The 22,864-nt window shown below is 49.4% G+C and overlaps 1 protein-coding gene across 1 annotated transcript; it reads right to left on the bottom strand.

Moving 5' to 3' along the window:
* Positions 1-11: 11 nt before the first annotated feature.
* Positions 12-12,645, bottom strand: SQSTM1 (sequestosome 1). The gene is made up of 8 exons (XM_081232850.1): positions 12,392-12,645; positions 10,250-10,345; positions 9,179-9,408; positions 8,928-9,069; positions 8,042-8,122; positions 2,385-2,599; positions 1,922-2,117; positions 12-905 (listed from the first exon to the last, which is right to left on the bottom strand). The coding sequence occupies exons 1-8, from the start codon at positions 12,594-12,596 to the stop codon at positions 748-750; spliced, it is 1,323 nt and encodes a 440-aa protein (XP_081088976.1). The 5' UTR covers positions 12,597-12,645; the 3' UTR covers positions 12-747.
* Positions 12,646-22,864: the final 10,219 nt, after the last annotated feature.

Genomic DNA, 22,864 nt, shown 5'->3' with positions numbered 1-22,864 from the left:
ATTGCACCATCTCTGATTAAAGTGCTTATACCATTTAATTAAGATTGTTTACAAATATGGTGACAGAATGGCTACAAAGCAATTTTCTTACTTTAAAAGCAGTTGACACATTGGGAAATGAGAAAATTACAGTAGTTGTGAAACAGGCAGTACTCAGTGAACAACATCAGTTCCCCTGTCAGCCCTTCTTTATTCCCAGATGTTTAGCCAAAGTCCTGAGCTGTCCTACCCTCTAGTAATCACTACAGGACAGCCTTCTCCGCACCAACAGAATGTTGGCTATACTCTAGCCAAATTCGGAGTACAGCAGATTTCTAGCAGAAAATCAATTACATATCAGTGTACTATAGTCATTTTAAAAAAAGCAAAAAAGCGGAAGGCCATTAGGCAAGATCTATTCTGGACTGCTGGTGTAATCCTGCAGGGAGAGCGGGAATATGATGCAGTGTGGCCTCCGCGCCCTCCCCAGCAAGGAGTCTCTCGCTCTGCCCCAGGGGGGCACCCCCCGGCGGCAAGGAGCCGGGCACCCCCAGCTGCAAGGAGCCAGGCGCCCACAGGAAGCTAGTTAGAACTACCCCCTCGTGTCACTTGTTCTACTGCCCTAAATGGCTTTGTGCGTCCCCACCCCCCCAGATCCTGGAAGAAGAATGCAGAGAAACTGGCCCTTACAGAGGCACTGGGGTGCTATACTAGCTCAACACAACTATGAGAGAAGAAAGGGGACACAGAATGGGTAGGCAGACTTTGTCACAACGGCGGTGGGTGTTTTGAATACTGGATGGTGTCTAGGGCAGCCCCAATGTCATAATCCTTGGTCTGTAGGAGCCTGGTGAGCCAGCCGCCTTCATCAGAGAACCCCATGGATAGCATCTGGGAGAGGGACTCAATCAGCCGGGGGTCAGCTTCTGCCAGAGAGAGTAATGACAGCCATGAGGAAGAGTCACTGGGCCCCAGATGTGACCTGTATGTGGCAGCATGCTGTCCAGCCAGCAAGTACCCAGGGCCTGCAGGGCCTGGCCATTTTACAAGGTCTTAACCCTCACAGGGACCCTCTAAGGCAGGAATTGGCAACCTTTTTCTATAAAAGGTCAGAGAATAAATATTTTAAGCTGCTCTGCAGGCTATTCATCCCTGTCACAACTACTCAACTGTGCTGTTAGAAGCATAAAAGCAGCCAAACAAAATGCAAACAAATGATCATGGCTGTGTTCCAGTAAAACTTATATTTATGAACACAAATTTGGATTTCATCTAATTTTCCCATCTTGACTTTTTTTCCAACCATTATAAAAATGAAAAAATCATTCTTGGCCCATGGGGCGTAGTTTGCCACTCCCTGCTTTAAGGCAGAGAAGATAAATACTGGTGGCCAAGGGCTGAATTTGGCCCACAGAATGGGTTTCCACTTGAATATTGTTTTAAAAGTCATTGCCGTGTGACAGTGATGAACCAGAGCAGGGTGTGAGTGGCCTCTTTTATTCAGTGTGAGTTCTCCAGGCTGGCACACTCTCTACCCGGCCCTACTGCTTCCACACCACCTACTTCACACGGTGGCTTCCTGCCTGGCTCCTAACGGAGCCTTGGCTAGGACCCCTGCTCCAAGGTCAGCACTTTCCACGAGGAAACAGTGAAGATGGACCCCGAGTCCACTTTTAGTAGTGCATGGCAGTGCCAAAGCCAGCGCCGCCACCACGTCACATCTGCCTTTGTAATTCTGGGTCTGGATGTTAAGTTTTAGAAAGCTGAGCTTATACTAAGGCTCAGTATAGACACAGAGGACAAAACCAACTCCCAGTTTTCTCTTGCGTCAACAGACAAGCCATGCAGTACAGGACATCATGTTTTTCTGTGTTGCTAAAAGCAAGTGATAGGATGCTCTGAATGGAAAAGATAGAAATACAAAATACTTGAAATCTCTTGCCTGGTGGCAGATGTGGGTACAATGCAGCTTCCTTCAGCCCTGTGGGTCCTTCCTGGGAAGGATCCAGAGAGCTTGGCCCTTCAGATTCAGGCATCTGTAAAGACTGGAGTTCACCTGTAGACGGGTCCACCTCTTTTGAAGACAGATGAGTCCAGTCATCATCTCCTCCTGAACAGTTATCAGACTCCATCTGTTCCTGGAACAAAACCCCCCATGAGCACAAGGACAAGGACAACAGGCCACCTGACCACAGCCTGGGAGAGTCAGGGCATGGAGGACTGGAAAGAGGCTTTTGCTTTACAAAGTTCTAGTGGAGGTTCACAGAACAACTTAAATGCCACCGACACTCTGCAACAGAAATGGGTCCCTCTGGCTGTTTGAGTGCCAGGGAAGGGCTGTGCTTGGGATGCCGGGAGAAGCTCTGGGCGGCCACAACCTGGGGATGACGTGGGAGGGTGCTTGCCTCAGGCTGACCCCCTGACTCCAGGGCGATCTTGTTCACTTGCTCCACCAGAGACTGTGCCATGCCCTCCACGTCCCCGTCCGGCTTGCTGGGGTTGGAGCAGCAGCTGCTTGTCTGAGAGCTACACTTCTCCTCTGGGCTGGAGCTGCCTGGGGAGGTGGGTGTCAGGCGGCTTCTCTTTCCTCCATGTTCCACATCAATATCGACTTCAATGCCTGGAAGCCAAGGAGAAAACAAAAACTTGATTAATAGCTAGCATCCCAGGTGAGCTTCAGAGCCAGAAAGTCCATAAACAGACCTTGTTTTCCCCTAACCATGTAGAACAGCGGCTGCACAGCAGGCAGGGCCAGGCCCTTGGAATACGGTGAGAGCCAAATAAATACCACGTGTGGCCAGTACCACCTGTGCCACAGTGGTGAGGACCACATAAAGCATCGCACTTGCATGCAGGGGCCTAGTAATGTGAAAAACATGCACACTGAACACGCGAATTTTGTTTAGGCGGGCAGACAGCCCGTGCAAACTCTGTGCAAGGCCCATGAGGCTGCAAGCACTGGCTGGTGTGTCTACCTCCAGTCTCTCACACTCTGGGGCACATGCTTACTGAGGGGAAGGGAGTGGACAATCATCGGGGCTATGTTTTTAATTATTTTTAATTTCTCAAAGGGCATGCCCATAGCTTAGAGTCAAACAATTTTAAAAGGCTATAGAATTGATAAACAACAAGGTCCTACTGTGTAACACATGGAACCATATTCAATATCCTGTGATAAACCATATGGAAAAGAATATGAAAAATATATGTATGTATTACTGAGTCACTTTGCTGTACAGCAGAAATTAACACAACATTGTAAATCAACTACACTTCAATAAAATTAAAAAAAAAAAAAAAGACTATAGTCTTCTATAGAAGATTCCCTGCCCCCTGCCACACAGCCTTGCCCACTCCCCAGAGACAGCTGTCAACCCACAAATGCTCTTTCTTTCTCGACTGCTCAAGTTTACTGCATATTTCTTACTCTGGAAGATCAACACTTTACCACCCCTTCCCCTGTCCTTTCACAAACTCAAGTTTTGGTAAAAACAGCATTCAGCGTTTACGTTAGTGCCACTACATAAATATTGTTCTTTGCTGGGCCAAGTACTGGCCTTATTTACTCGTAGAGTCTTTCTGTTTCTGTAGCAGTAACGATGTCCTCCTTTTCATTTGCTAACTTTCCCCATATTCTCCCACAGCTTCTCTATAGTGTTTTCTACAACACACGTTAAGTGTATCAGATACCGCATCCGTTCTGTTTTTTTCCCTGGAGACCACCCCTGGCGGGCATGGAGCTTCCAGCTCCAGCCTGGACAGGCAGCTCTCGGGGCCAGAGGCACAGCTACACCTTTCCTTCCATCCTGGCAACTCCTCTTGTCACTCTTTCATGTGCTGGGTACCATTGTCAAGCACCTCTTTCTTCATTCTGGGCTTATTTCTTCATTTTGGCCAGAGAGAGGGAGTTCAAGCCCAGGTAAGATGATTAAGACCCTTGCACTCCTGACAACTTTGTTCTGCTCCCACACGATCATTTTAGGTGGGTACAGAATTCGAGGTTGGAAAACCATTTTAGATGAGCCTTTTAAAGTCACTTGTCTTTCAGCTCTTGCTGTGCTCCTTCAATTCCCAAGCTTTTATAGCATCCTGGAGAGTTTTCCAGAGTCTCTCTTTATCCCAAGGGTTCTGACACTTGACAGTGACCCTTGGTGTGGGGTCTTTTTTCAGTCACCGTCCAAGGCATCTGGGGTCCCTTTCTTTTTTTTCTTTTTTTTTTTAACATGTGATATACTTTATTAAAATTTTTTAAAATACCAAGATTTCTGAATCAAAATAAAAGCTGCATGATATGGACTATATTTTTGATGCTCATCCATTATAAAAACCATAAAATACTAAAGTGGGATCACACTGTAACATGATATACAAATGGAGGGGGTTAACAATCACTGTTATACTGCTGAGTCTATTAAAGTGGAAATACCACTTATCTACTATATTTCCTATATGTAGGGAAAAGCCAGGAGATACTAGAGTTCTGTAATTTATCTTATTGGGAGGATCTGAAACTACAAATAAAATTCTCAAGTGTACTTACTTGAGAATCATATACTCAATGCATAGCATAAAGTTATGCTCCTGAAAGATGGACTCCAAGAAGTTGCTACATAAGGCATCTGGGGTCCCTTTCAATCCAGAGGTTAATGTCCTTCATGCCAAGAGACTGTCTTGTATTCTTTGTTCATTTCCTCCCTACAGTTTACTCTGTTCTTTTTCTGGAATTCCTTCATCCTATATTGGACCTCCAGGATTAATCCTCAAATTATCCCATCTTTTCTCTCCTTCTGCCTCTATTTGTTTTGCTTCTAGAGTATTTCCTCGAGATGATCTTAAAACCTGAGACTTCTTTTGAAGTTGTCTTTTTTCTATTTTTTTTTAATTTCCAAGAACGTTCTTATTCTGTTCCTTTATGTTATCATTTTTACGGTACCCTGTTTTTCATGGATACAAACACTTTTCTGTTCTCACTGAGGATGTTAACCTTCTCTTCCCTATTGAGTCCTTCCTCCAGTTCCTTTTCTCCCGAGCACGGAGGTTTTCCCCGAAGTGTTGGCGACCCATAGCTGCCTGATCCTAACGAGGCACTAAGGAAAAGGCGATGGGAAGCACTCTCCCTGGGGCCAGGGCCGTCGTCATCTTCCAACTGCAGGGTGACGGGGTGCCCAGCCAGACACTGGGATCCTATAGGTGGCAGAGCTGTCCGATGCTCCTCTGGTGCCTTCAGCCTCTCCTGAGCAGGGACTCCCCAGCTTCTGCTGGACTCACTCTCATTCATGATGCCCAGTTTCAGGCTGGTGCCTCACCCTGCCCTGTGTCCCTAGTGTCCCCACCTCTGAAGCTTCCCTGGGTCAAGTGCTCAAGCAATTAAATTAAACACCAGGTCTCCTGCAAGGGTTGGCAAGGGCCAGCATCTGGCTGACTGGGACTGTGAAGTCTCTACATGATCCTTAATAGGCGTCTTCAACCCCTCCCCTGGGTCCCTGGCCTTCTCTGGTCCCTGCACAGCCGGTCTTGCTTCTCGGTGGCATCCCTGTGCAGGTGCACAGGCTTCTGATGCCCCCACTCTGTTACTGTCCTCCATCCGCTTCCCATCTTCCAAGGTTTGATAACTTCATTTTATCTTGTCCTCTATTACTTTTTTCTCTTGTTCTTTATCCATGATGCTTTATATTTTTTTGTTTAATCCCTTCACTATTATTTTAGTGGAGTTTGAGGAGCAAGCAGAGATGAAAGCAGGCTTAGCTACTGGTGCGCCATCTGCAAAATTTAAATTGTTCTTCTCCTTCCATTTCCCCTACAGCTTTTCATTAGGAAAAGGTTCAAGCAGTCAGAAGAGCTGGAAGAACAGTACAATGAATACCCATATACTTTCTCACTTTTCTAAATGGGTGAATGATGTGACGCTTCTGTAAATGGATCATTGAGATTTTTTAACTAGGGTTTCTCCAACTTAATGATAATCTAAGACTTCAGGGCTTACAAGCCTGTACCAGTCTCTGCCATGCTGTCCCAAAAGCCTCTGTGTGGGGGCATTTATTGAAGACCCCATGACGAGGAAGGGCCCTGCTATTTTACATCCTAAGTGTCGGTGACTGTGACCTCCACCCTAGGCCTCATGGTGTTGCTCAGCTGGCTCTCACAGCACCTACCAAAAAAAGGCCTCAGGTTTGCACTTTAAAGCCACCGACTCTCTGCACACATTGCCCTCTGGGAGGTGTCGGTTACATCCCCTCTGGGCCCATGATCTGGGAACAAATGGTCCCTTGTAGGCAGTTAGCAGAGTAAGTCATCCTGTTAGCTTCTCATAAGAAAGGAAAATACCCATAACTCCAACAACAGAGTTTAACCCATTCCTCGAATGGCTCTTGTCAATGGAAATTACTCAAAAGCATATCTTACTGAAACTTTTCTTGTTTTATAGGGTTCCAGGCTCCTCCCTAGTTAGTAGAAACCAACTCCATCCACTTCGAAAGATCTGAAAAGGCCTTAATCCTTATCCCCAAAGACCTCTGAGCACTTGTGTCCTGAGTGGGGAATCCAGGTCAAGTTCTGAAACACTTCACAAGCTCAGATGGGTCTTGGCATGGAAAGCAAGCATGACGCAGTCTCCTGGGAAGCCTTCAGAACACAAAGACCCCAGGCCCCACCCAAGACCCACTCACCGAATCAAGGGACCTGGGACTCCACACTCTTTTCAAGTCCCCTGCCTGAACCTAGACTTGGTATTGTGACTTCCCAGGTTGTCTCGTTCATTCTTCTAGTGAAAAACTTTGTTCTTCAGAATAATTAGTTTTAATAGTTTCCATACACCAAATTATATACCAAAAACCCCCCCAAAAACCCCAACCCTTTGTTGGTGATTCTGATACTCAGTCAGAACCACTGTCCATTTACTATCTTCCAGAGGAAAACTTCCCATGGCCCCTAAGTAGCAACCCATTAGTTTGAATTTCTTAAAATTCTACTATGTCTTTCACTATGTCTTAAGTGAGTGTCAGGGTTTAGGGATAACCCATCTCCCAATTATTTCATCACTACTCCACTGTTACCCTCCTTAGAAAGCATTAAATATAGCAATTCTTTTTCCTCACTCTCAAGAAGAACCTTTAACTCCAGTACAGAAACCATGTGTGAATTGAGCTATTTCATGTAGCAGCAATACCGAGATGTCACTGCTGCTTCAATGAGTGTGAACAGAAATGGTCTCGGTTTGGAAGCAATGGCAGTCATGCTCTGTGAGCCACAGGGTGGATGGCAGGTGGGGCTGGGCACCCTCCTACAGCATTCTTTCAGACATGGACACAACTTTTGGACAGACCAGGTGGGCACTTTCTGCCAATGCAGTCACAAAGATGACCTCTCTTCTAGTCCAAGATCGTGGATTCATCATAATCACCTTCATTAGCTGATTCTTGCTGCCAAAACACAGCAAGTGCTTTCTAAATTCTTGGAGCTTTTGGCCTCAGGCCGGGCACACTATGGAGGCTCATCCACCCAGACACCTACCCTGGGCCTGCGCACTGGTAACCTGGCGGCACACAGAGAACCTTCCTCCCTTCCTCCCTTCTCTCCGGCACCGGCACAAGCCCAGCACTCAGGAAGCGCCAGGAAAGGTTGGGGGTTGCAAAAAGGGAGGAAAGGCAATATGGCATCTCAACTAACTACTCACACAAGTCCTTGAAGAAACCCCAAGACTCACATTAGGAGAAATACAGACTGGTTTTCTCCCAAAGGACAAACAGGCAGAAGATGACAGGCCAGCCCTGCAACTGAGCCTGGTCACCCTCCCTAGTGGGATTACCCCAACCACACGTTGGCTGATTCCACACTCTGTGTGGAAAGCTCAAGAATCTGTCAGGGAATGCAACTTCGAGTGGCCTGTGGTGCAGCACTTGGTAAAGTTTGATATGTGGCAACAAATCTTTACTGGTCTCAAGAACACATCAGCTGCCACTCCTCTGCAGTATCCCAAGTGAAAGCCACACAACAGCCACCTACACACTGGTTACCAAAATGCTCTGCTGATATCAAAGGACGGACGGACGAGGCAACCACTTACCCAGAGGGCTGAGGGCAGCTGCCACACTCTCCCCTACATTCTTGAGGAAATTCACACTGGGATCATCCGATGGACCAGAAGCTTTGATTTTAAAAAACAAAAACAAAGATACACTTAATTCAAAGCATGTCTCTCAATGACGGATACCTGTCGCAGTCCTGTCACCTTCATCCCAGGAGCCCTCCCCCCGGGGCCCCGTCCCAGCAGCCTACACTCCAGTGCTTCCCTCTCTCCCTCCCTCTCCGGGCCACCTCCTGGGCCCCGTGGTCCTTCAGACCACTTCCCCTCCTGCTCCCCCTGCATCTGTGTTCCTGCTGCCTTGGTACTCCGCAGGGGGCTCAGTACATACAGTATGAAATATTATTTACTCGAATCAAACATCCCCATCTTTGTCTCTAAAGATGAAGTGAATCCAAGGACACAGTAAGATTAATAAAATCAGAATAAAACCAGAATCCTAAAGTTCAGAATGCAAGCTATATGTAAGTTTTTAACTTGGGGACTGTGTTTTAAAAGACTTGTGCAAATTTGGCTCTGACTTTCCTGACAGCTAGCATAAAAGAGAAGAGAGTATACTGCGGAGATGCAGGTGCTGGAGGGGGCCTCCCGTCTATATGTGAGGACCACCTCAGAGGGCAGCATGAGGAAGTGGGCAAGGGCAGGTGCATTAGTGGCCTTGGGCACTTAGGTGCCTCAGTTTTCCCACCTGTACAATGGAGATAATGCTCCACACTTTGCTGGGTTTTGTGAGGATTAAATGCCAGGAATGGCCATGAAGTGCCCAGCCCAGCCATAGGCACATAGGATTTCAGGACACAGGGAAGGCCCTCCAGCTCTGCCAGCCCTCACATCTCGTCCTTCAGAGGCCAGCAGACACAAGTCTCACCTGGTTCTGCAGCAGGGCCAGGGTGGGCATCCCCCGCTCGAGGAGGACGTGGGCTCCAGTTCCCCGGTGGGCCCATCTCCCAGCCAGGCCACCCAAAGTGCCCGTGTTTCAGCTTCCGGAGCCAGCGGCTGTGAGAGAAGCCCTGGGCAGGGGTAGACAGAGGGGCAGGGTGGTGCCAGGTCAGGGGGCTCCTGCCACCGGGCTCCTGCCACCCTGCACCCACCCTGAGCCCACAGGGAGGCCCCACTCACCTCAGAAAGGTGCCCGAAGGGGCTGGGGAAGGCAAGTTTGCTGTGCTCCCTGTGCATGCCCTTCCCCTCGCAGACAGAGCATAGGTCATAGTCAGGGCAGACGCTGCACTTGTAGCGGGTCCCCACCACTGGCCCGTTGCAACCATCACAGATAACGTTGGGGTGCACCATATTTCGGGGCACCTCCTGAGCACATGGGGGTCGGTGGTCCCGCCGGCACTCCTTCTTCTCTGCAGGCAGGGCAGAAAGCCATGACACTCTTTGTAAGCCACGGAAGACTCCTGCTTGTCACCACTATGGGGCCATCACAGTCAGCAGGTCCCTCATGCCACCCTTCCAACACCGAATCCACGCGAATTCACTTACTCAAGTGACCACAACACAACCTCAGAGCCTGCTAGGAGGTTCACAGTCCCTGCGCCTGTGACCTGGGGACGGGCGGCCCAGGCAAGAGCAAAGCAACAGAGATGAGCGGCGTCTGCACGGCCTTGGCCTCGCCCCGACTAAACAAACCCTCAGCTTGTGGGCACGATCAGGAGTGAACCCAGGGACTCCCCTGGTGGCACAGTGGTTAAGGATCCGCCTGCCAATGCAGGGGACACGGGTTCGAGTCCTGGTCCAGGAAGATCCCACATGCTGTGGAGCAGCTAAGCCTGTGCGCCATAACTACTGAGCCTGTGAGCCACAACTACTGAAGCCCACATGTCTAGAGCCCATGCTCTGCAACGAGAGAAGCCACTGCACCGCAACGAAGAGTAGCCCCCGTCGCTGCAACTAGAGAAAGCCTGCGCACAGCAACGAAGACCCAATGCAGCCAAAATGAAAGATAAATAAATGTATTAAATTTATTTTAAAAATTTATTAAATTTATTTTTTTTTTAAGTGAACCCAGAGACCCTCCGACCTCACCCCCTGTGGTGGGCAGTACTCCTTTTCAGGCCAAGCACAGCAATGACTATGGCCCTGTCTTAAACAGCCTTCAGTCTCCTCACCCCTTCTTTAGGGGAACGTCTCCATAACCTCAAGCCAGTTGTACTCAGCAGGAACACCTGGCTTCAGGCTGCCCCTTACCTTTAATGTAAATACGGAAGATGTCATCCTTCACATATGACATCGCCATCTTCAGTTCCTCGTCACTGGAAAAGGCAACCAAGTCCCCATCCTCATCTAGATTGTTTAAAAGACAGCAAGTGAGCACCCAGGCCTTCTCAGTTGGACACAAGCTGCTGAAAAGGGCTGAGGCCAGTGCGAAAAGGGGCACTTGCAGGGCTATAAACTGAAGCCCACTTGTCTGAGCCAGGGGAAAGCAGGGCTGAGGCCAAACTGCCCATTCACTCTGCCACTGCCTGGAGAGTAAGTACTCCAACCTGGACCCTGGGCGCACACGAAAGGCAGAGTACGTGTGTGCAGGTGCAGCAATGGTAGCACCTGGCCACCTGCCACTCTGCCTCTGCACTAGCTGCCCTGTCAGAAAGGTACTGTCTCCATCCACATCCAACCAGCCCCAGCCCCCATCAACTGTGGGAGATCCCCATCTGTGACCTGCTCCTCAGGGGTCCAGCCCCTCCAAAGGCCTTGGACCTCTTGTGGCTTAGGAGAGTAAAGTAGAATACATCTGCCTGCTTCCTCCCCCAACAAAGCTAAAATTACGTATTTATATGTAGTCTCCAGTTTTTAGATGTTGGCTCAAATGGTTTAAAGCATCACCATGCAAGACAAACCACACCATACATCTGCAGGCTGGTTCAGGTCTATGGGTCACCAGATGCAACATCCACCATAAAAACAGGGGTTGTGTCAAAAGGTGGAAACCACTCAAATGTCCATCAACTAATGCACAGCTCAACAAAATGTGCCGTGTCCATAAAATTGAACCTTTCCCAGCCCCAAAAAGGAATGAAATACTGATACATACTACAACGTAGGTGAACCTTTAAAACATTATGCTAAGTAAAAGAAGCCAGTTACAACAGACTACATATTTTTACATGAAATGTTCAAAATAGGGAAATCCACAGACAAAGTAGATTAGTGGTAGTCTACGGCTGGGGTATGGGATGATGGGGATGGGAGGATAGCTAAAGCGCAGAGTTTCTTCATAAAGTGATGGAAAGGTTCCAAGATGACTGTGATAACGGCTGCACAAATCTGTAAATATGCCCGAAACTGTACACTTTAAATGGATGAATTCTGTGGTATGTGAACTGTAGGTCAATAAAACTGTTATTAAAAAAAAGGTGGAAGAAATCCAAAAAAGAGGGGATATATGTATATGTATGCCTGGTTTACTTTGCCGTACAGCAAAAACTAACACAACGTTGTAAAGCAACTACACTCCAATAAAAATTTTAAAAATAAATAAATAAACAACGATCTACTCTGAAAATAAATTTTAAAATTTGGGGCCCTGAGGACGGTCCTAGCACGGGCCCACCCACCGGCAGGCCCGCCTCCGTCCCAGTCACAACCACCTCCCCCAACCCCACCCCCCGCAGTCACCGGTCTTGCCAGCGCAGCTATAAACTGAGCTGGCTCCTGGGCTCCGTCCCTACACCAACACTTCTCAAGCACGTTTCCATCTGGTCCCTCTATCCACTGCCAATGGGATAACGTCTGGACTCCGCCTGGTCTTGGGCGTTCTGTGGTCTGTCCCCGATCTCCCCTCCCAGCCGGCGGCCCGGAACTCGCGGGCCAGGCCGCACAGCTGAGTCCTCCTCCCCAGCCAGCCCTTCCTCCCAGTCTGCCGGCCCAGGCTCTTCCGGGTTATTATCACAACCCCCACCTGGCACTAGCAGGCCCAGACTCGGCAGCAGCAAGATGTCACTGTAACCTGAGTGCCCCTCTGACCACCCTGTGCCTGCTCGCGAGCCGGTGAGGACGCCCCGGTGCGCCTTCGCCAAGATCTGCAACATCATGGCGGGCGGGGGTGGGGGTGGGGGAGGAGGTCTCTTACGCCGCCAGGCCTGAGATCCGCCCGGAGAGCCTGGCAGCGCCTGACCCTACAAGGGCCGGCTGTAGTCACCACTCCTCGTCACCAGGATGGCACCCGAAGCCGAACTAGGGACCCTCGCGGGCCGCCGTCCACCCAGGGAGCAGCCAGAGCAAACCCCCGCAGACGCCACCAGGCCCGACGAGAAAGAAGAGGCAGCCACCCCGCCGGCAGGGCAGGACTGCGTCACGACCCCGCGCCGCTGCCTTAGGGCGCCCGCTCACCGCGGTAGTGAGCCTGGAAGCCTCCGGGCCGTAGTACGGGGAACAGGGCGGCCACCCGGCTCAGCAGCCGCTCGCAGGGCCGCGGGCCAGCTGTGGACTCAGCTTCCGCTTCGGGCTCCGGGCTAAAACAGAAGCTGAAGCGGCGGATCTCGCGGGCTGCGTCCTCCTTGCCCAGAAGATAGGCCTTCACGGTGAGCGACGCCATCGCCGTGAGTTGGGAAGCAGTAGTGGAGCCCAAGGGTAGCCGCTCAGGCGTGCGGCTTTTGTAGGGCACGCTGGGAGCCCCGCCCTCCCCACTTCCTGGGGGCGGGGTCTGAGCGCGCCCGGTCCAGCCCTTGCCGCCAGGACGTCGCGCGCGAGCCACCCTGCGGGAGCCCCACACTCACTACAGCCTCCTCGGCGCTGGGCTCCCTCATTGCCGCCCCCTTTCCTCATTGCCCCTAATGCATCAGGGACCCCAAGAGGCCGGCCCCGCAGTCCGACATCTCGGTCTGGCGCCCGCCTCTGCACCTAGGGAAAGGGACCGGCCGGGGTCCCGCCCCAGATCCCTCGCAGGTCTGGTCCTGGCCGTGACTCAGCAGAGCAGAACCCAGGCCGCCCGGAGATGGCCAGTGCAGGAGGGAGGTGGACAACAGAGGCCGGAAGCCAGGAAGTTCCTAGGCACTCAGCGGGCACCGCCAGCTAGAACAAATTGGCTCCCGAGGTGCTGTCCTGACCTTGCCACTCTTGGCAGCCGACCCCATTCGAAGCCATCAGCTTTTCAGGTGGCAGCCCACTCCGCCATCCCCAGCATCCTCCATGACTGTCCCTTACTGAGTTGAGGGACAGACCCCCAAATGAAGCCTGAGCACCAGAGGAGCTCCCAGTTTGATAGGGGGTAGGGTTGAGAGGTGCCAGAAGAGCACAGGATCTTCCCACCCCCACCTGACTGGAGGGCCTGCTAAGGCTTCCTGGAGCCTCAGTGGCCACCAAGTGTTCACTGCAGCCCAAGAGACTCCCCATTGGTGCCTGGACACCCACTAGTCAGCCGGTGGTGCCCAAGGGCCTGAGGGGTCTCAGGTCTGTTGGCCTCACGGGCAGCCCAGTACTTAGCTCAACAGCCCCCAGCTAGGGACCAAGAAACAGAGGCTTTGGGCCTCTGTTGCCCACCTCCCTCCTGCGCTGGACATCTCCGGCTTTATGTGACAAAAGTGACCTGTTCAAATGGCCTGGGGGAAGGGGGTTGTTACGGGTGGGTGTCTTAGAAGAAGGTAGGCAGGAAGGTTATGTCACCCTATGAATCCCTCCAGATACGGTTCTGTGAGTAGAAAGTCAAACCTACTGAGTCAAATTCATGCTTTTTCATGGTAGGGTTTGTGGAAGCAGGTAAAACTTCAAGGGATGGGAAACCTGGAGACCACAGGAAAGTAGGTTGAATTTGGTTAGTCAGGTGCAAGGGGGACTTGGTTGTGGAAGCACAGCAGGGACCTGTCCACAGGTGTGGCTTGTCTTTCGCAGAGAGCTCCAGAGCAGCCCTGTAGAGAGGACAGTCCCCTCTCAGGCTTCTTTCTGCATCCCTGCTGTAAGCCTGGGAAAGTGACCCTATATGCCTGCTGCCCTACAGACAGGGTCAGGGGACAAAGAGGCAACAGCCTCCAGTGGGCGGAGGCTGCAGTGGCCCACAGGTGCCCCCGTGTGACTCAGCAGCTTGGGAGCCACTCAGCCCTGGGCAGGGCAGGCCAGACCAAGAGCCCAGCTTCCTGACCCCAGAACTACATCATCCCCATCTGAGAGCATGGGGGGTGCCCAACGAAAGCCCTGTGGCTCTAGGGAGCCTCAGGTTTCAGGAAGGACTCCAGGCACAGCCTCTGTCTAAACAGGCAGCTGAGATGGAGGCCGCCCCTAGGAACACATTTGCTTTCTTGCCTTTTGGCTCTGTTTGGGACCGTGGTGGGTTTGCAGGGAGGGATGGAAAGCTCAGGGAGAAAGGGGTTGGAAGGAAATGGGGCCCTGGGAAGCAGGGAGACCCCCGCCCCTGGAGATCCCAGGTTCTGGCCTTCCCAGCATGCCCCACTGCTGAGCCCTGCCCTCCTCCTGCCCTCCCCCAAGGCTTGCTAGAGGTAAACAAGGCTGCAGCTGGGGAACTCCCTTGCTGGGCCCTCTCTGCCTGCGTTTGTGGTCAGGTGGTCTGGCCGGCAGTGAGTCAGCGTCCCATGACCAGCTGTCATAACCAGGGGATCCCCGGCCCCCTTGCTGCCACCCATCTCAATGACATCAGGCAGCCAGGCAGCCGAGGTGAGGAGCTGTTGCATGGGTCTCTTGAGGACGCAGGAGCCAAAAGAGCAAGTAGAGGCGCTGGCCACCAGACCCTGTCCCTATGATCCAAGGCCTCCTTCCCACATCTGATTTTCTTACCCTCCCAGGGCTGCAGGGAGCTCCCTGCCCACTGACACCCCTCCCTACCCTCCAGGACATAGCATGCACACTCCGCCAATGGGAAAGCTTGGTGCCTGAATCAGGAGACCCACTATCCACCAGCCCTGCCACTGTTGGGCAAATGACCAGCCTCTCAGTTTCCTCACCTTTGAAATGGAACTGGAGTGGGACAATCTGAGTTACCGTTCCCTGGTGATGCCCCCTAGGTGTGTTAGTTGTTGTTTGATTGCCTTTGGGGGTGTCAGCTGGGAGGGGGGGTGTCAAGCAGGAGACTACAGCCAAGATTGAGGTGAAAGAGAGGGGAGCACAGAAGAGACCTTAAGTCAAAAGGTTCTGGAAGATGAGAGGAGCAGGGGTGCCTGGAAAGCCTTCTGGTTTTATTGCTCTCTGGTGTGTTGTAACCACCCGCTCAGTTCTCCCTTCCAAAAATAATCCTGATACCCACCAGGGTTCTGGGCCTTCCCCAATCAACAGAAGTTGACTAGAGGCCAGACAAGAAATTCAGGCAAGCCTTTCTTGGGGCCCCTGCTGCAGCAGGGGGGAGCAAAAACACATAACAGTTTCCCTTGCTCACTCTCTCTCTGGGGGGTGGGGGACGGTGAGCTTGTTTCTTATATGGGGTGAGGGTAGGGGCGTGTCCAGGGACTGGGCCAGAGGGGTGGCTTAGGTGGTGTGCCCACCCCTCTGGTGGTGGTGAGTGTAGGGGGCATGTGCAGTACCCTCCTTTTGCTGCCAACACCCTGTTTTTGCTCCCGGCTCTTCATAAGTGGCAGTTGAGTTTTTTGGGGGGTCTTTTTGTATCTTGTTGTCCATAATTTGCCCCAAATGCATATGTGAGCAGTTATTTTTAGTCCCTTATAGCTTCTTTGTGTTTCTCATTGCTGAAGAAGTTTGTCCAGGTACAGAAGAAGTTTGTCCAGGTGCAAGCACTGCAGCAAAGGGTCACAGGTCCCAGCCTGTCTCAATCCCATCCCTTGACAATGGTTTCCTGAAGTTTCCTTCAGTTTATTTTCTTTGGGGTGTGGAGCCAAGCCTAGAGGTAGGTGGTGGGGCAGCCAGAGACAAGGCCACCACAGGTCACAGGCTGAGCTGCTCTGGGCCACCATTTAGATTGAAGATCACAGGGGATCAAGCCTCTCCCCACCCCAACCCCAGGCCCAAGGTTTGAGTTTGTTTCTCCATGGGGGAACAGTGTCATGGGTAGGGTGCCTTCAGGACACACTGCCCTAGGACCTGTCTGCTATTCTCTTCCTCTCCCTGAGGAGGAAGGCACACACCCTCTCCTTGGTTCCTAACCAGTCAAATCATTCCACCTGGTGACTTTTTCCTGGCTCCTCCCTTGCCTGGACCACTTTCCCCACTGCCTCCAGTCACTGCTTCCAGTGGCAACCTCCTACCCTAAATGCCACCTTCTCAGTGGGGCCTTCCCTGAGCACCCCCTCAGGAAAATCCCCAGGCACTGGACATCACCTTATTTTAGCCCTTCCTGCAAAAGCCCACAGCCCAGCCCAGAAGGGCCATGGGGGCGAGAGGGGGGCTTCTGAAAGAAAAGGAGCTCAAAGAGTCAGTGGTCCTGGGGAAATAAAGCTACGGAGGAGACATGGTTGGAGAGTTAGGTAATGCCAAGTTGTGGGCTACCTGGGAGCCCCGGGGCCCTCCTGCATGGCTGCTGGAGGGCATGAGCGGCCTTTCTGGGCTGGGCTGCTCGCACTAGAAGGGGGAGGGGGGACACGACAGGCCCTGCGGGGGCCATCGAGGGGGCGCGGGCTGGGTTGGACGTTACCATGCTGTGCGCACGGGACCGTGGAGACGGCTCTCACCTAAGCTGAACCGGGAAAGGGAAGCCGAGGGAGGCCCAATACCGGGCGACGTTTGTAAATACGTATCTGAAAGCCCGGCGCCCAAGATCAAAAGAAGCATGAGGGCTTCCCTGGTGGCGCAGTGGTTGAGAGTCTGCCTGCAAATGCAGGGGACACGGGTTCGAGCCCTGGTCTGGGAGGATCCCACATGCCGCGGAGCAACTGGGCCCGTGAGCCACAACTACTGAGTCTGCGCGTCTGGAGCCTGTGCTCCTGCAACAAGAGAGGACGCAATAGTGAGAGGCCTGCGCACCGCGATGAAGAGTGGCCCCCACTTGCCGCAACTAGAGAAAGCCCTCGCGCAGAAACGAAGACCCAACACAGCAAAAATAAATTAATTAATTAATAAACTCCTACCAACAACATCTTCTTTAAAAAAAAAAAAACCCAACTGCCACTTCTGAGGAGCCAGGAGCAAAAGCAGGGTACCACACATGCCCCCTGCACACAGCACCACCCAGGGGGTGGCAGACCACCTAAGCCACCCCTCAGGCTTGACCCCTGGACCCGCCCCTACCCTCACCCCATATAAGGAACGAGCTTGCCCCCGCCTCCAGAGCAAGCAACAGAAACTGTTAACTTGTTTTCTCTCCCTCCTGCTGCAACACAGGTCCCAGTAAAGCCTTGCCTGGATTTCTTGTCTGGCCTCTTATCAATTTCTATTAATTAAGGAGTCCAAGAACCGTGGTCAGTAACACACTTTGTGGAGACTCCACAAAGGGACATTGTCTCCCTCCTGGGAGAGGATGTGGGCACCTCCAGGACCACTGAATGCAGTTGTCACCACACCTGGTAAGTCTCCCTTCCTGGTCCCCTCATTCAAGCAACGCTCTGCCCCTCCCCCTTGTCCTTCTACCCTCACTGCTTTGCCCCTCCCTTTGTCCCCGTCCTCTCCTGATATCTGCTTCTCTCTCCGTCTTCTCCTCTCTCTGTCCTCTCCTACTTCTGGCCTATCCTTCTGAGAGAGTGGATGTTGCACAGCTACAGCATCACTCCTCTCAGCTCGTGAGACCTGCTCCCTCTGGCTGGCAATGGTTCACCTTGATTGGTGACAGAGGTGGGAGAGGCTCCCCTCACACCATGCAGATCTTGGTCCAGCAGGCTCTCCCTGAATGGGAGATTTATGAGAGTGATAGAAGTTCAAATCTCATATCCTGTAGTGGCTAGAAGTCTTATCATCGCAATATGCTCACCTTTATTTTCCTGCTGCCAAGAGAAGTCCTGTTGGGAGGGACCAGGCTGAAGCAGCAGATTTCTATATACTGGTGTATGTGTGGGTCAGAGTCTCACCTGTGGGTTGGAGTCCCACAGACGACTTACAACTGACTGGTTTCCAGGCTTGATCGCCCTGGTGGGCAATGGACAGGGTGCTCCCTCCTTCACTGGTCCTTTCTGGAAGCACACAGTCTGGTGCCTGAATAGACACCCACAGGGGGCAGGTTGAAATGGCAATCCCTCTCTTTTTTTCGGTATTTTCTGTCCCTCCTCCCTTTACTTCTCCCTTGGTCCTCATACCTATACTCCCATCCCTTTCATCTTGGAGACTCCCTGTTGGCTCACCTTTTTCATGACCCCCCATACTTTTCTGTTTTGTGTTCCTAACTCTGGCTGGCAGAAGGGCCAGCTGAGAGAGGAGTTGTGCTGGACCAAGTCCTCCAGAAGCCACCTCGCCATAACACCATGTCTTTGTTTCTTGTTTGTGTCTTTAAGTTTCTGTCATTGGTACATGTTGAGTCTCAGTCAGTGAACGTCAAAGGATCTTTGTCTTACGTAGTTTTGTCTGTCCAAGCGCTCCTGCAAGTCTCTGCCTCATTGTGGGCCCTGTGGAGCACGTAAGCCTTGAAATACAAACACAGCTCACATTGCCTGAGACTCCAGCCTTGGATTACTTAGTAGGACTTTAAAGAAGGGAGAGGGGGAGAAGGGAGCTTGCATTTCTCTCCCCTGCTTTTAAAATGTAACTGTTCTGCCTGAGCTCTCAGGAACTATCTGATCCATCTGTAGCCCCCAAGACTGAGGAGGAAAAAGAAAAAAGGAGGCCTTTTTAAACTCAAGCAGGAAAACTGTGGTCTCTGGTGCTGTCTGTCTTTATGTAAAAATCAACCTGTAAATGAGCTATATTTAATTGGCTTAAAGGAAATAAAGCACTTATATAAATTCTCAGAAATATAAAAGACACTCACCAGAATACAGTTCAGGTTCAGGTTCTTGTGATCTGGGAAATACCCAGTATTGAATTAATATCTGGATTAAAGTTAGCTTAAACTTGTAGGTTTAATTAATACAGACCTCTCTTTAGAGTCATCAACATTAAGTATAATACTTTTATTGTACCTAGGGTTACTGAAAGTCAATAAGTGCATATTGTTTCTGTTATAAAATTTGTCAAGAAGGAAGATAACCGGATATGATTAAACTTTTAAGTAAATGTAACTGAGATAAGAGCTTTTTGGTAAACTCTATAGAAATAATTATATTTTGGAAATGTGCATCTAAAATAGTTTCTCCAAATTTTGGTAACTTGAAACTAAATTAAGTTAAATGATAGGAATTCATTGAATATCCAGGCCATTTCAAATAAGATAAAATATTGGAACATGAATTGCTATACAGGTCTAAATTTACCTACTTTTCTCTTAGAAGAGGGAAATTAAATGTTTGGGTTTATTAGACACATGTCTTGTACCACACTGAGGAAAGAAATAGTGCTTTGGGAAGATGCATGTTTCTAGAGGTTATGGGATATTCCAATCAGAAAATGCTGGTATGACAAACAGTTTACAATTACTTGCTTCTTGTTTTTTTCTAGAGATTAAGACTTTAGGGCTTCCCTGATGGCACAGTGGTTAAGAATCCGCCTGCCAATGCAGGGGGACACGGTTTGAGCCCTGGTCTGGGAAGATCCCACATGCCGCGGAGCAACTAAGCCTGTGTGCTGCAACTACTGATCCTGTGCTCTAGAGCACGCAAGCCACAACTACTGAGCCCACGTGCCACAACTACTGAAGCCCATGCACCTAGAGCCCGTGCTCCGCAACAAGAGAAGCCACCGCAATGAGAAGGCTGTGCACCGCAACGAAGAGTAGCCCCCGCTCACCACAACTAGAGAAAGCCCGCGCGCACAGCAACAAAGACCCAACGCAGCCAAAAATAAAGAAATTAAATAAATTTAAATAAAAAAGAAAAAGACTTTAAGGTTAAGAATTATAAGGAAAACATTTCAGTATGCAAGGAAAATGGGAAACATGTTTTCAGTAAATGAAGGTATGAGGAATGGAAATGCATTTTGTCAAAAGGAAAAAAAAAGGTGATTTTGTCCTAGAGCTGGTTGTTTCTAAATGAAAAAGAAAATGAGGGACAGAATAATATATGATACATAAAGTTGGAAAAGGTTTGCTGGAAAAGGAAGATTGGGAAAAGAATTTTGTATGTGGTCAGGATTTTCTAAGATTGGACTCAATTTAATTAGGTAAATGGATTTTAAGAGTAGACTGGTACAGGATTTGGTTTCCCTCTCTCTTAAGAGAACAAAGTTTTCTTGGAATGCTGCTTTTGATAACAGACTGTGAGAATTTCTTTGCCTTTAAATAATTTGTTCCGTTTGCCCTTTGAAATCTTTTATTGTCACTTTGGTTAAATGAGTAAGTATTAAAGTGACCTGTGATCCTATCTGACCAAGTGTTTTAAAACTTTTTGATACTTTTGACAGACTTTCCAAATAGCAAATTCTAATTAAAGTTCTTTTGACCTCCAGCTAACTTTGGGATGCTTCAAGGGCCCCTGGATGGCTTTCCTAAAAATCTGGTATATCCTGATAAAGTGTTATCAGTCATAATTCTAGTTGTTATGACCAAGTTTCTTTGTCAATTGCATTGTGATCAGGTGTTCAACCGTGCCTTAATTTTAAGTCTTTTGCCATTCATAGACAGTTAAGCTGATGGTTCGCAAAAATGCTTCATCTTCAAGAAGATTCACAGAAAGAGCTTTTTTTTTTTTTTTTTGCGGTACGCGGGCCTCTCACTGTTGTGGCCTCTCCCGTTGCGGAGCACAGGCTCCGGACGCGCAGGCTCAGCGGCCATAGCTCACGGGCCTAGCCGCTCTGCGGCATGTGAGATCCTCCCGGACGGGGGCACGAACCCGCGTCCCCTGCATCGGCAGGCGGACTCTGAACAACTGCGCCACCAGGGAAGCCCAGAAAGAGCTTTTTGACAAGTACAGGTTTCTCATAACTTTCATATCATACCACTAAATTGGGTAAATGTGATGGCCTTATAAAACTGCTAAATAGGATTGAGTGAACTGATGGATGGTTACAATTTTTCAGTTTTGTCTGAGATATTACTGGCTTTTATTCTGTTTTCCAGATATAAGGAAACGCTTCCCCTCAAGCTAATTATAATTTACAGCAGTTTGGTAATTTACGCCCCAAAGTAGAATTGAAACATTTATCTTTCCCTCTACCTGATCCCTCCAGAAATGGGCAACTCAGAGGTTCCCAGCAGCTTTATCAGGTAAATAAGAAAGGCCAGCTCCTAACAGGTGCAAGAATCTCAAAGTATTTTGGGGAGACCTCAAAAAGGGAGGAATTCATCCAAATCTGTAAGGCAAAATCTGTGATAAGTGCTTGGCATTGCTTTCCTGGCGCTGAGCGGCCTTTTAAAGGTTTAGTCTGAGATTCCTTATGAAAAGTTCCAGCACAATCAATTGAAAATAACCTATACGATCAATTACACTTACATAAGTAATCAAGTCAAGTTTATTGATATCAGACTTAATTTGCAATCTAATAAATTGTAATTTGGCTGTATTTGGGAAAAACAAGGGTAATTTTAGAGAGAAAAAGATTGTGTTTCAGTGGACATCAAATTCTAATTCTGTTTTGAGGTCTGTATTTACTAAGACTACTTCTCAGATAGTTCTTTGTTGTCATGCTACATAATTGTAAGGTTTAACTGAACTATTATTTTTTAAATTGGGTTATAGTTGCTTTACAATGTTGTGTTAGTTTCTGCCGTACAGCGAAGTGAATCAGCTATACGTATATATATATATCCCCTCATTTTTGGATTTCCTTCCCACTTAGGTCACCACAAAGCACTGAGTAGAGTTCCCTGTGCTATACAGCAGGTTCTCATTAGTTATCTATTTTATATATAGTAGTGTATATATGTCAATCCCAGTCTCCTAATTCATCCCACCCTCCCTTTCACCCCTTGGTGTTCATACCCTTGTTCTCTACATCTGTGTCTCTATTTTTGCTTTGCAAATAGGTTCATTTGTACCATTTTTCTAGATCCCACATGTGTGTTAATATACGATATTTGTTTTTCTTTATGACTTACTTCACTCTGTATGACAGTCTCTAGATCCATCCACGTCTCTTACAAATGACCCAATTTCATTCCTTTTTATGACTAATATTCCACTGTATATATATACCACATCTTCTTTATCCATTCATCTGTTGATGGACATTTAGGTTGCTTCCATGTCCTGGCTATTGTAAATTTTTTTTAAATAAATTTATTTATTTTTGGCTACATTGGGTCTTCGTTGCTGCGCGGGCTCTCTCTAGTTGCAGTGAGCAGGGGCTACTCTCAGTTGCAGTGTGTGGGCTTCCCATTGCAGTGGCTTCTCTTGTTGCAGAGCACAGGCTCTAGGCACGCGGGCTTCAGTAGTTGTAGCGTGCAGGCTCAGTAATTGTGGCACACAGGCTTAGTTGCTCCGTGGCATGTGGGATCTTCCCAGACCAGGGCTCAAACCGTGTTCTCTGCATTGGCAGGTGGATTCTTAACCACTGCGCCTCCAGGGAAGCCCTAAAGTCTTAATCTCTAGAAAAAACTAATTAAAAAAAAGAGAAATAATTCCTTAGTTTGGACTTCTAAAGTCCCTGTAGAGTGATAATGGGCCCTCTTTTATACCCAAAATCACACAGGGGCTCACAACAGCCCTAGGGATAGACTATAAGCTACACACTTCTTGGTACCCCCAATCTTCAGGGAAAGTAGAGAAAATGAACCATACTTTAAAGAAACCTTAGCAAAAAACTCTGCCAAGAGACTCATGTACCCTGGACCAACTTGCTTCCTATTGCACTCCTCAGGGTCTGTGTAGCCCCCAGGAGTAGTCTGAGTCTTAGCCCATTTGAAATGACCTATAGGAGGCCTTTTCTTACTACTGACATTCTGCTAGATAAGGA

The sequence above is a fragment of the Mesoplodon bidens genome, assembly GCF_964165515.1.
Source record: "Mesoplodon bidens genome assembly, chromosome: 4".
Taxonomy (NCBI): Eukaryota; Metazoa; Chordata; class Mammalia; order Artiodactyla; family Ziphiidae; genus Mesoplodon; species Mesoplodon bidens.
This window is presented reverse-complemented; position numbering and strand designations above follow the sequence as displayed.

Coding starts and splice junctions, on each gene's coding strand:
- SQSTM1 (XM_081232850.1), bottom strand. CDS start 12,596: ATGGCGTCGCTCACCGTGAAGGCCTATCTTCTGGGCAAGGAGGACGCA. Junction 10,346..12,391: donor CTTCCAGGCTCACTACCGCG/GTGAGCGGGCGC, acceptor TAAACAATCTAG/ATGAGGATGGGGACTTGGTT. Junction 9,070..9,178: donor CCTTCGGGCACCTTTCTGAG/GTGAGTGGGGCC, acceptor ACCCCTGCCCAG/GGCTTCTCTCACAGCCGCTG.